Here is a 13,755-nt window from a genome sequence, read left to right on the forward strand (position 1 = left end):
GGTATAATAACCCATTAATTATTTTGATTATGCAGCACTGCCATCCAGTCTATCAGCTTTGGAGAGTTTTCCCACTGAGCATGTACTGAACATCTAACTGTGCTACATCTAATGTTATAACCTTTCAGTATAAGAGCTCCCTATGATACTGTACTTCTTCTAGTACCTGCCTTCTACTTCCCGCCTCTATTCTCAATCCCCCACTTATTTTCCTAACACTTTCCATCAGAATGGAGCTCTTATCAGCACCACACGGTTAGGTGGCCTGCCTGGTGGGCTGCAAATATACAGAGCAGTGCCTCATAGAGTGTATCAAATGTATGTGGATAATCCTGCTGAATACAGAAACACATTAACACGTGCTGTTCTACAGGCTGTACATAATAAATGTCTTAGGGAGATAAATACGTGATGATCCATAGAATATCATTTTTTTCCAAACTGTATGACAATTGCATTCATTTAATTACTTATATTTGTAATCAATTCCATCTTATAGAATTCATAAAGCAGTTTTTCTCCTTGGTCTTCCACTGGGTCTTGCAAAGCTTTAACTTGTGTTTGGGCTCATTATTCTACTGTAATATGAATTCTGCTGCACAAAGATGAAAAACCAGAGAGCAGCATGTTTCTGAAGAATGAAGAGTTGCTTCACTTTGCTTCATAAATCAGTAAACAGGACTTTTTTGCAGTCATCAACTGTGAAATGCTGTAATGTCTTAGCTCTTCTAAAGCATTTGATTGTTCCACCAAAATGTTTTGTAGACCAGTACCCATTCTCTGTGAGTGCTACTGGACAGAACGTTTGTTTGACAGAACTTTTGCTGATTTGAGTCTTGCCTTCTGCATCTTGGACCAGTTACTTTTCTATTTTTGACTTTTGAAAAACTTGATGTATTGATGTTCTGTTGGTATGTGGCCTTCAGTACAACCATGACACAATAACAATTTGACTTCTGACACTTCAGCTCTGTTCTAACACATAATTTCTCACACAGTGTACTCAATAAGAAATGTTTCGCAGGTAACTCAACGCTCAGCCATATTTATAACAGGTGAACAACAGCAGCAAGTTTTCTTGAGCAAAGGCTTTGATGAGTAGATCAAATCAGTCTGCGTGTCATCTGATCCCTGCTTCAAAGGAATTGATATGACACAAGAACTCTTTCCATGTTTATGAAAACTTATCAGATTTTCGATGCAGTCTCAGATCTTTTGATCTCACTGTAGGCGGCACACACAAACATGATGATTGTGGTCATGTAATGACATTTGTCTCTCTCGCTGTTGGGATGCCCTATAGAGCGTCCGACCTTTGTGAAGCGACCTAGCAGTGTAGTGGTGCTGGCAGAAGAGAGTGTGGAGTTCCACTGTGTTGTCCAAGGAGACCCTGTTCCCACTGTCCGCTGGAGGAGAGATGATTCTGACCTGCCTAAGGGCAGGTAACTCACAAAGACCCTCTACATTGAGTAATTTACCATGAAAACATGGTGTTTCGACTTCTACTTTCATCTCTTGGGTGTGTGTGTGTGTGTGTGTGTGTGTGTGTGTGTGTGTGTGTATGTCCTGCCTGCAGATTTGAAATCCTAGAGGACCATACCTTGATTGTTCGCCAAGTGACCTCTTCAGATGAAGGCTCTTATACATGTGTGGTGGAAAACATGGTCGGGAAGTCTGAAGCATCTGCCACGCTCACTGTACATGGTCAGTACAACCTTCACACTTAATGCTCTCCAACCATAGCACCTCCCTCTCATGTATATGCAGTTCACACACTTTTTTTCAAGGTCTTAGGTTTCATTTTTATGGATGAGAAGTGTTTGCCTAACAGTTGTTCCTAACAGGAGGCCTAATCCTGTGTCATAGTGTCACAAATTAGCAAGGAATGACTTTTGCATAGCCTGGGCGTTTATCCTGACCTAGCTTTCATCATTGTGCCTTTGGTTGCTGCTGTTCTCAGTACAGTAGATAAATGTATAATTATTTCTAGGGTTTTCATGTGTGTTTGTCTTCAGGCCTGGGGGGGTCATAACAACAGTCACCAGTTCTACATGAGAAACAGTCTAAGTCATAATGAGAGTTTGTTCTGCATAAACTAAAATGAGCATCCAAAGAAAATGTGTGTGACCACAGGAAGTGAATTAATTTGGTCTAAACTGTCCAGCCACAATGACACCCTTTAGTTCTTAAATTAGGAAATACGCAGTAAGACATCTCTTATAGTTGCAGATGCAGACAGTACACAAATACACACATACAGGGACACAGTTGATGACATATACTGTGAAGACAGTAGGACTTAATTAAAGATGAGCCGGTTGCATGCTGGGGACTGACATGGTTCCAATTACATTGTCTTCTTCCTCCTCCTCCAAAAACCTGAGAAAATGAGCATCGAGGGGGGTGCATAGCTAAATTTGGCAGACAACAGAGAAGAACAGGGATACGGCAGTTGAAGTTGTATTACTGGAGGAAACGGGGAGTTATCTCAGCTAATGCGTGTTGCATATTTGAAAAAAGAAAAAAAAAAAGAGCCTAACCTCTGAGTAGCTCAAATTATAGTCACAAGCCTAACCACAGAATTATTTTTACTGACCTAGAACATTTGGTTGATATTAAACAATTGCCATTATAAACAGTTATAGCAAGCCAAGGAGCTTAGTCATAATACATTTTGCGCAAGTTCCAAGTATGACATTGTGCTGGACTCATTAAATTAAGATGTATTTATTCTGTCTGTATTACCTCTGTCTACTTTCTCTCTCTCTGCTCTACAGACATGGATAGATATAGATATTTATAGACAGGGTGCTTAAGCCACGCTTTACCACAGTCTCCACAGCACTGCAGTTCCAAAGGCAGCTGGTTAGCTAGCAGTTCATTGCACTATAAATCTAGCTTTGACATCTTAAGATTTCCAGTTGTTCCCATCTACAAATGTGTGTTTGTTTGTGTGGAAATTTTAGTACAGCCGAGGTCCCAGTGTGGCACCAGCAGCTCCCACTTTTCCTCTCTTTCCAGACACAATGCTTCATCCTCATCTCACCCTTTATGAGTTTATGTCCTCATTAGGCAACTGTAGTTCTGTTCGAGAGTGCCTCTAGGCTGGCTGGCTGGATCTGTGACTCAACCCGGCAATTACATGTGTTTTTCACACGTCACAGCCAATAAGCCCACTGCAGCTAACTGGGGATAGACAGCCTACTTTACTCTTTAACATCTGTGCTTTGCTTTCATTTGTTAAGGGGAAATCAGGGGGGTGGGGGGATTTGTATCACTTAGTTCATTGAGGACACCAATCATGTAAGATATGTTTAAAATAAAAAATCTTAAAAATAAAAGAGATGTAACAGTTTTAAAATACCACTAACCACAAATATGATGAATAAATGTACCTGTGTCATGGAAGGATTACTGATTTGGCCTGTTGGGCACAGTGTCAGGGACTGAAGGGGTCAGGGATCCCTAGGACAGTCTTTTCATTTAAAATGAGCAACAATAAAAATGACTAAAAGAAATTAAACAACTGCAGAAACACATGTTAACCAATAGAGGTGCATGGGACAATGCAAATGTCAGAGACAGTCCAATCAGACATTAAATGGTCCTAAACCTACCTGCTCAACCCATGTGATGCCCATTACTGCATTATTTTTCCAATGTGAGAATAGCTCCTGTAACAGTCTGGTGAAATCACAGCTACAGTAGCAAGGTTGTTCTTCTGCCTGCATGGTTTACCCAGACGGCTCCATCGCTTAAACCAAACAAAGCATTTCCTAAGGTAAAGCAGACTATCTCTTATAGTGTTCTAACAGTGAGAAAGGGTAACTTTGGATACCTGATTGTGAGGTTTGAAGATGTCATTTGCAACTAGAGAGAACTGCAAACTCATGAGCAGCCACAAGGAAACACAAATTAGCCACAAAGAGAGAGAGAGCGAGAAAACAATCACAAGGTGAAGCAGAAAAGCAACAAAGCATCACTTTTGATTGTCTTGCACATGTGCCCATGTGCCCAGGTGCCCACAGTCTCATAATCCTCCTGTGAACTTGCAGAGACATTTTTTCATTCAAAAATGTCCCTGCGTCAATGCAGTTGTTCAAGCCTGTATGCACCCAGTTTATTCATTACACTGCTCTTTTTGTGTCTTTTTCCTTGTAGTCAATACTGGTAAGTTGTCGTCCATCCCTCATCCACCATCAGACAGCAACAAGAAATCATGAGCCCCTGTCACTGTCCTATCTTCACTGTAATTCCATCCACCACTACAGTATGTAATTCATGTCATGTGTGGGTAAATTAATAAAAAAAAAATGTAAAGTTTTCTTATAGGTAAAAAGTCACTGTTTCATGCTACACACACACACACTAATGTTATAACACTGAGAATAATGGAAATGTGTAATGCTAGCAGGTAATTAGGGCCTCTCTTCTCCTGCAGTGCCCCCGGCTTTCGCCATACGACCCAGGAACCAGGTGGTGTCAGTGGGCAGGACAGTCACCTACCAGTGTGAGGCTACTGGCAACCCGCAGCCTGCTATTTTCTGGCAGAGGGAGGGCAGTGAGGTGAGATTGACCCTTAGTCTGTCATCACACTACTAAATCACTGCACAGTGTAAATAAAGATAATGAATGGGTTTCTAACTGTGATCTCCATCTCCTCTCCAGAGTCTCCTCTTCTCTTACCAGCCGCCACAGCCCTTCAGCCGGCTGTCTGTCTCCCAGATGGGCAGTTTGACCATTACCAATGTTCAGCGTTCTGATGGTGGCTTTTATAGCTGCCAGGCTCTTAACATCGCTGGCAGTGTTATTACCAAAGCACTACTGGAGGTTACAGACTGTGAGTAAAAGGAAGTTGTGATGGAGGGCAGATCAGGGGAATTTTTATGTAGTTCTTTTGCAGCTTCATTCATTCGTCTTTGGCTAAAGAGACTATTTTGTAACAGCAGGTAAATTAAGCTGCAGTTTTGTTTTGGAGTGATATGGGTGTGGTAGTTTGCCTTGGCTACTGTCAGGGGAGGGATTTTATGAGACATTGTTCACATGTTGGGCTCAGAATCCTTGGTTTCTGTGGTGACTGTCTATAAAGAGTGTCTCTACTTACAGTGCTGTGCAAAAGTTTTGAGCCACCCCTCATTTATATTTGCTTCCAAGGAGCCAGACTTTTTTTTTTTTTTTCTTTTAAAGTAATCCTGAGCAACAGTTCTCCAGGCTTTCTGGAGGTCTTTCAAAGTTTTTTATTTGACTTTGGCTGCTTTTTCAATCATTTCCAGTTCACTGCTTGTACCTGACCATTTTCAGAGGACTGTTATTTGTTTGTTTAGCCATTTAACACTGACCCATGACTCATTCAAGCATAAAAAAAGGCACCAAACTCAAGGGATAAACCAGTGATGTAAAATAGTGTTTTGCAGCAACAAAGTTATTCTCAAAGAACTTTTAGCTGAAAACTTGCCATTTCTCAGTATGGTGTGCTGCGTGTTCTTTAAACACTTGAGAAAACTGGAGAACATAAGAAAAAGCGGCAGTGAAACCTCATCAGAAATTGTTTCAGTGGAATGGTGGCTGCAAATAAGCCATTCTTAAGGAAGGGAAACAGGGAGAAAAGGCTGAGGTGTGCCACATTACACAAGAACTGGACTGCAAATCAGTGGCAACAGGTCATATGGAGTGATGAAAATTTGAAGGAGGAGGTCAGGAGAGGTACAACACTGTAGAGTTATGAATGCAGAAAAGTACACTCTGGAAAGTGCCTGACTGGCAGTGACTTCATTTTACAGCATGACAATGACTCAAAACACACTGCCAGTACAATAAAAACATACCTGGACAGAAAACACAAATGGAACACTATAAGTCTTGGACTGGCCTCCCCAGAGCCCGGACCTCAACAGTGTTGGGTCATCATAATCCAAAGAAGAGCTTTGAATGTCCTACAAGAAGCCTGGAGAACTTTTCAAGAAGACTACTTAAAAAATGACAAGAAAGCTGCCTCAGAGAGTTCAGCTGAAGAATAAAGGTAGTCATAACAAATATTGACTTTCAAGCTCATTAGAATTGTACACTTTGTTTTTGTCTTATAAGCTATGTCTCTGTGTATGTTTTAATAAATCACTGCACCTATTTCCTATTTTCCCAGCAAAATGTGGCTCAAGACGTTTGCACAGCACTATGTCTCTCCTCTCTAAAAACAATATAAAATTTCCTAACTTGTAACCGTACAGTGTATAGTTTGAATAAAGATGGCTGCATCGATCATCATTAATCATTAAAATCCAATGTAGCTCTAGTTTGCCTTAACACAACACAGCACTGACTGATTTATTGCTCATGAGTTAAATATACAGGGTTTTTATAGAAAGTGGTCTGAGGGACTCTCATCCAAATTGTACATGATGAAATAACTATGTTGATTGCTTTAAAAAAGCAATTTGAATGTGCTCGGAGGCCTAAAAAGTAATTGCAGACGCAAGTAATTGCGCACCTGTGTGAACATGAATAACTACTCATACGTCTGTGTGCGTTCTATGTACATACAGTACATTAATGAAAATAATTGCTTCGCTTTTGAACAGACAGAACAGAACAGTTGATGCATATACACACTGAGTCGTTCAATGCGGCCCTGTGAGTTATAATGGACGGTCTTCTGCCTACACAGATAATGTGTCCTGCAGTCACCTCAGTCTGAAAGTGAGTGTATTCAATAAAAAAAAAAGGAGGTGGGGTGTTCAGAGGCGTTTTAGTATTTTTTTCCAGCAGCACAGCTCTACACTCGCACTTGCACATTTTTTCTCTCCCCTCCCCTAAATTCTATCCATCCTACCACACTCCTCTCATCCCCGTTTAGAGTAGTGCATTTGTATGGTAATAACTGGTTCACATTACCTCTGGCAGTTTTCAAGGCACGTTTCCATCACCTTTTTTGGAGGGTATTTTTTTATTTATTTATCTAGAGCCCCTGCCCCCATCCAGAGGGTTTTTAAAATGTAAGAGAGAGAGAGAGAGAGAGCGAGAGCGAGTCTGTTATCTAAGTTAGACTGTTATTAGTTGGGCTTTGCCGACATGATTGGATCCGGCTCCAGCAGTACCTACAACCCAATGAACGATTAGTTGCTCTCCGCTGGAGGGGAAAAGTTGATTTCTTTTTCCTCCACTGCCTGCACATCCACCTAAGCTTATTGTTCTCCCTCTTTACCAATTTACCTCTCAATATCTCCCACATCTTATCTGTCTTTTGTTTTTTTTTCCAGGCTTTCATTTTCTCAACTTTCACAACTCTGATTTTTGTTTCTTTCTCACTCTTTGTAGCTTTAATATTTTATGAAAATAAGAAGGGTTGGAGGGTAAGGAAAGTCAATTAAGGTCCCAATTAGAATCAAATATTTTATCTCCAGATATTATAGGCATCACAACCACTTAGCCAACAGACACCCCCATCAGTATACCATTAACCTTTTTTAATCAAATAAATTAGTTAATTTTAGGAAAAATGTTTAAGCATTATTTAATTTTATTCATTTTCTTTCATTGACTTTGTGGCTTCGTCCTTTTCTACACTGATTCACATCTGTTTGTTTTTTTCAAGTATTTCTACCACATATTTCAACACCGAATGGCCGATGTGTTCCCAATGAGACACGTCTATAATTAATTCAGTACGTTCACTTTGTGGTTTGATCTTTCACTTTTCCACTTCTTTATTTATTTTTTTTTCCTTAGTTGGGTCAGACCACCCTCCTCCTGTCATTAGACAGGGTCCAGTCAATCAGACTGTTCCTGTAGACAGCACAGTAACACTGGGTTGCCAAAGTGTCGGCACTCCGCCTCCTACAGTCCATTGGAAGAAAGATGGTGCGGTGGTGTCTCCTGTGGACTCCCGTTTGTCGCTAACAGAAACAGGATCGCTGAAGATTCACTATGCTAAGGTAGGAGACGAGGTGATGCAGCGCTTAGTAAGAAAGGGCACTGAGACAAGCCCACCTACCAATGTCTGGCTCTGTATCTTCTATCCTTAGCTGGGAGATACCGGACTCTACACCTGTGTTGCTTCTAATTCCAATGGAGAGGCTTCCTGGACAGCATACTTGCAAGTCGAAGGTAGGTTATTCAGACATATCTCTAAAAACACACATTTCTTGAAGAATCCTGCATGGTTAACTTACTTTTTTTTTTTTTTTTTTGTTTGTTTTTTTTTCTTTTTTGGTTCCTCTCTGGCAGAGTTTGGAGTTGTCGTCCACTCCGGTCATCCCTCAGAGCCTGGCCTGACTCCCAGTGCTCCATCTAAACCTGAGGTTACTGACGTCAGCCGTACCTCTGTCACTCTGTCATGGAAATCCACCTCCAATACCGGTGCACCACCTACCTCTTACCTGATTGAAGCATTCAGGTTAGATATATGTAGGGTCGAACATGTTTTAACTACTTATTCTGGTTAACATGTATCAAGCTTGACAAAATATCCCTTGTGCTTGTGTGCTGTCATTTTTGGCCACTCTCTGCAGTTACACATTAGGCAGCAGATGGGTGACCCTAGCAGAGCATGTGAAGGCACAGACCTTTGTCCTGAGAAATCTGAAGCCTGGAACTGTATACCTCTTTATGGTCAGAGCAGTGAATGCTTATGGCCTGAGTGACCCCAGTCCAATCTCTGACTCTGTTAGAACACAGGGTCAGTGTGGGTTTTCCATTCCTTTTTAAGCTTTTAAAATACCAGTTTTTAACCACAAATAAACAGAAAGTTTTATACTTCTGTCCTTCCTTTGGTGCACATAGACAGCACGTCCACTATGCAAGGAGTGGATCATCGTCACGTCCAGAGAGAACTGGCAGATGTAGTGATCCACCTGCGCACACCCACTGTCCTTTCGTCTTCTGCTGTCAGGGTTCAGTGGACGGTAAGGGGAGCTGACTGGCTTGTGCATGCTCATTGTTTGTGTGCTGCGTATAGAGCTGTCAGTTAGTGTAAATATAGGAAAAAATGCTTCTTCTTTTTCATGTTGACAGATTTAACAAATGATATGAAAACCAAGCGGTCAAGTCTTGAACATAAAGATTATTCTTGCTGCCAAAGTTTTTATTTTAGGGATTCTTGCAGAGCAGAGTGCATGGTTTCCCAGCATTTATTAGCAGAGAGTAAAGCACAGCACAGAGATGCAAATTTATTGGTGCGCTACATTGCCAATTTGTTCCAAGCACATAAGAATGTGTCTGTTGCATTTTTCTGTGTGGATGCCTCCACAAAAATCTTTTAAAGCATCCCTTTTCGTAATAGTGTGGTTTAAATGGAAAGTGCTGAGTCCTCTCCTGGCTTAATTTTAACCAGAACCCTACTGAATGGAAACCATTAATGACTTCATATTGTGATTTACAGTGAGAACTCACAGATGAGGAAATGGTAAAATGCATCGCCCTAAAGGAAAACTGAGTTTTAACAGATCCTTCCTGTTGGATGTTAATTCTCACACAAGATGCTGTCACAGTTTAACTCACAGATACTGTTGCGAACCTTTAATTTATGTGTTTAGTTGCCTGTGTACAAAGAGGTTGTCTTGTCATGTGGTGTTTTATCTCTGTTAGGTCGAGCAGCAGTCCCCATACATCCAGGGTTACAAGGTTCTCTACAGGGCGTCTGCTGAGCACGGCCAACCAGACGGGCAGTGGAGTGTCCTGGAGGCACGTGCCTCACTTGAGGATGGGGTGGTGATCAGTCAGCTGAAGAAAGGATCCATTTACGAGTTCAAAGTGCGTCCCTTCTTTGATGAGTTCCAGGGAACTGACAGTGAGGTGAAGGTGGTCAAGACATTGGAAGAAGGTGAAGTTTTGTTTTATAAGATCTATAAATACCAAAGAGATAATGAGTGGAACAAATTTCTTTCAATATTTTCCATATCATTACACATCATCATATAATGTCATCACATATATCTATCCATGTCTCCATTATTAACTGTGTGCTTCTGTGTTTTAGCCCCAAGTAGAGCACCCCAGGGTGTTACGGTCACGAAGACCGATGCCAATGGCACTGCTATTCTTGTTTCCTGGAAACCTCCTCCAGATGCAGAAGAGGCTGGAGTCATTCAGGAATACAAGGTTAAGAAAAAGAAAGAAAGAAAGAAAAAAAACATTCTTCTTTGTAAGACTGAAGGTGCCTCTTGTGTTATTCAGTGTGTCCCTCGGGCAATCACTGTCCTCTCATCTCCTCCTCACCTTCTCCCGACAGATCTGGTGCCTGGGTAATGAGAGTCGCTACCATGTAAACCAGTCGGTGGACAGCTCCACCTTCTCTGTGCTCATTTCCAGTCTGGCACCAGGAATTCGCTACAGTGTAGCAGTTGCAGCTAGCAATGGGGCTGGACCTGGAGTAAAGAGTGATGTTGCTTTCTTTCAGTTAGGTAAATGTTCTCCCAAAGTGCAGTATTTGTTTAGAAGGCCACGGTTTTGATCACAGCAACAGAATCTTTAAGTGAAAACCTCAATATATAATTGTCCGGAGCCTCCTTTGTTTCTTCAGTGAAAAATCTGAATCAAGCATAATGTTGTTCTTAATCTGCTAATGGTTAGATTCACATTTTTCATGTTCATGCAGTGCTTTTTCTATCTTTGGGCTCCATTAAAAAAAATTCTATCTTGCTAAAGGCTTTAGTTCTATTTTTTTGCATCCTCTGTTAATATATGTGTTGTAATATATGTTTGAACTTTTCCTTTTTCTTTTTACTGCTCAGACTCTGCAGGCCAAATGATGGATATCAGTGAGGAAAGAGACACATTGTCTCAGATCTCAGATGTGGTGAAGCAGCCGGCATTTATTGCTGGCATTGGCGCCACCTGCTGGTTGGTTCTCATGATTTTCAGCGTGTGGCTCTACCGTCATCGCAAGAAAAGAAGTGGCCTCAGCAGCACATACACTGGCATCCGCAAGGGTGTGTGCCTGTCTTCTATGTCCATATTGCACACTGGTAGATGTAAAGATGAATGTTCATAACCATACAGGCCAAATATGTGTACATTTGAAGGCTGTTAGGATTGTAGAAGGGATCAAGCCGTGACATGTTGCCACCACACAAATATCAATTGTCATTTCAGTGATTTATTTTTTTTTTTTTAGGAATATTTTCAGTGGCCAATAAGTAGATCACATCAAAGGGTGAAAAATAGTCTGGTCTAATCTTCCTTTGACACAAAGACTTCAGAAGCAAATTTGCATTTGCAGCTATGCAGACATTCAAAGGCTGACCTTTAATTGCTTGTTTGTAGAGTGCCATTTCCTCAACACAGAACAGTTCTTGGAGTCTCAGGCCTGTCAAACTGACATTACTGTGTGTGCTACAGTATTGCTGTTATTTCCTCCCTGTCTCTTGGGTCACCTGTCACCCTTATTAACCTTCTCCTGGGCACTTGTGTCAAGGGCAGCACTAACACAGGTGGCATGTGGTTATTAAAATATTTAAACTTTTACATGAGGAGATGCCCATCGCTCAGTAATGGTTACATACAAAATGTTTTCAATATTATAATGTTCAATATCTTGTAATTTATAACTAAAGCTTTACTAAAACTGATTTCCCTTGTTTGTTCCTTCAGTCCCATCATTCACCTTCACACCTACAGGTATGTACTGCATGGTTTAAGTTTTATGCATCTGGGAAATATATTTTTATGATTGGATATAATGTTTTAGGCATCTAAACATCCCAACCGGGTGTAATTAATTACAACCTAAAATTGGAAACATCTTTACATAGAATAAAGTAAAAAGCAGCACAATCACGAGAAATTAACTTATTTGGTAAAATCCTATCAAGAATATGAGCTTTTCTTTTTGGTAAGTTATATATTAAACAAAGACTTGCTGCTGTCTCTTCTGTATGTTGTTCAGACACATTATAATGAAGCAGCAATCCACTTGTCCAATTGTACCAAACCCACTGGCTCAGGTTAGGTTCATTTGATCAAATAAGAAAAACACGGAATGTATTATACAAGAGAAATTTCTTTTATATCAGATTTTGCTGTTGGAGAAACTCTGTGTTACTAAATCAGTGGTGAAGGTATGCTGAGATGTGTAAAGGCACAGGCGGTTATTTGTGTTGTCTTCATGCAAATTAAACCAGACAGTCAAAGGATACACCCTGTGGATGAATGCATGTAGAGCTTTTGCTATAATTTTTTTTTTTGTTGCTTAGACTTCTTTCATGGTTTTCACTGCCTTTAGCACTTCATCTTTTTGACAGCTCATCAAGGTTGAATGTTTTCCTCTTTCTCTTTGCAGTTGCATATCAAAGAGGAGAATCAGTATGCAGTGCTGGCAGGTGAGGTATATTTTTGTCCCTTTGTGTTGAACAAAGATTAATAAAAGAAATGCACTTGTACAGTGGAACCACTAGGGGGAGGTGTCTCCTTGCTTTAAATGAACTGAAATGCACCCATTCCATGCTCACTCATTATTGATTTATGGAGTTGGCAGATTTTGATTGACATCACTGTGATCCTCCTTGTTGCAGACCTGGCCTTCTCAGCATGGGTGAACCACTAAACCAGCTGTGGCTGCCAGACAGCTGGCCAAATGCATGTGCCAATCACAAGGACTGTAGCATCAACTGCTGCAATAATGGCAATGGCACCAGTGACAGTAACATGACAACATACAGCCGACCGGGTGAGTGCAATCTGAGTTAATTTAGCTCTGTTAGAGGCCTAGAGATACATATAGTTCAACTAATAAAAATCAAACACCTTGTAGATTTGCTGAAATTTTGTGACTTCCTGTGTTCTTGCGTGCTCATGTACTGCTTTGTTTCATGTACTCAGCCGACTGCATAGCCAACTATGGAAACCACCCAGAAAACAAACAGGAGGGACAGCTTGGGTCTGAGACAGCCATATACAGTGATGTGAATCTCTCCAACAAACTCAATGAGATTAAAACATTCAACAACTCCAACTTGTGCTATGCAAGTCCAGGAGGGGATTCAGCAGCCACATATGAGCCTATTCCATATGCCACCACACAGCTTATTCAGGCCAGCATTAAGAATAAGGCAGCCTCTGGTGGCTCGATAGCAGAGCCTCTGGATATACCCTGCTGGAAGCAACCCCCCAGTTTGCCTCCAATACCAAAGGAGATGGCAGCACAGATGCAGTACAACATGAGTGAACAAAACAGTAATGGTAGGGAAGGTGCAAATTTGATATGCTTTACATTGATTTTTTTTATGGAAAAAAAGAAAGATGGGTACATTTTCCTGCTGCTTTGTCTTCAGATCATCTGCAAGGAGGAGAAGGAGTGATTCATCCTAAAACTATCCCCTACAACCAAACCCGAGATCACAGCACAGGTGGCTCACACCACAGTTCAGACAGAGGCAGCAATAGCACCTCAGGTGAGGCCAGCAGCTACTCTGTACTGTTTAATATTAATGAGGCAAACTGCAGGACTTAGCTTATCTTGATGTTTACTTTTCATTTCTCAGGGAGTCAAAATCTAAAGAAGGGAATGCGGGTCCCAAAGATCCCAAAATATAATGGAGTAAGCTGGGGAGAAGCTCTATCTCCTCCTCATGCTAATGCCTGGGACTGTGATGAATATAGCCTGCCCATGGAAAGAAGGTAGGAGGAAAAGATGCTTGGATTTCTATACAGCATATGCTGATACACAGATGTGCATATCGCTTTCAGTTAGCTAAAGAAATACTGCTGTGTTCAGAAGTTTACATCACTCATCGTGGTCATGGTAATTTGGGGCTTTTAATGATT

The 13,755-nt window shown here is 41.0% G+C and overlaps 1 protein-coding gene across 1 annotated transcript in view; it reads left to right on the forward strand.

The window, feature by feature from the left end:
- The window catches only part of LOC115791818 (roundabout homolog 1-like), an 80,753-nt gene that overhangs the window by 56,052 nt on the left and 10,946 nt on the right, over positions 1-13,755 (forward strand). The window contains exons 5-24 of the mRNA XM_030746086.1: positions 1,304-1,442; positions 1,577-1,704; positions 4,162-4,170; positions 4,442-4,566; positions 4,669-4,840; positions 7,723-7,928; positions 8,019-8,100; positions 8,221-8,389; positions 8,505-8,671; positions 8,776-8,897; positions 9,580-9,814; positions 9,971-10,092; positions 10,223-10,394; positions 10,725-10,922; positions 11,584-11,610; positions 12,272-12,311; positions 12,504-12,658; positions 12,811-13,170; positions 13,263-13,382; positions 13,473-13,608. Of these exons, the coding sequence (XP_030601946.1) occupies positions 1,304-1,442; positions 1,577-1,704; positions 4,162-4,170; positions 4,442-4,566; positions 4,669-4,840; positions 7,723-7,928; positions 8,019-8,100; positions 8,221-8,389; positions 8,505-8,671; positions 8,776-8,897; positions 9,580-9,814; positions 9,971-10,092; positions 10,223-10,394; positions 10,725-10,922; positions 11,584-11,610; positions 12,272-12,311; positions 12,504-12,658; positions 12,811-13,170; positions 13,263-13,382; positions 13,473-13,608 (2,884 nt within the window). The remainder of the gene's footprint in view (positions 1-1,303; positions 1,443-1,576; positions 1,705-4,161; positions 4,171-4,441; positions 4,567-4,668; positions 4,841-7,722; positions 7,929-8,018; positions 8,101-8,220; positions 8,390-8,504; positions 8,672-8,775; positions 8,898-9,579; positions 9,815-9,970; positions 10,093-10,222; positions 10,395-10,724; positions 10,923-11,583; positions 11,611-12,271; positions 12,312-12,503; positions 12,659-12,810; positions 13,171-13,262; positions 13,383-13,472; positions 13,609-13,755) is intronic.

Source organism: Archocentrus centrarchus, chromosome 14, assembly GCF_007364275.1.
Source record: "Archocentrus centrarchus isolate MPI-CPG fArcCen1 chromosome 14, fArcCen1, whole genome shotgun sequence".
Classification (NCBI taxonomy): Eukaryota; Metazoa; Chordata; class Actinopteri; order Cichliformes; family Cichlidae; genus Archocentrus; species Archocentrus centrarchus.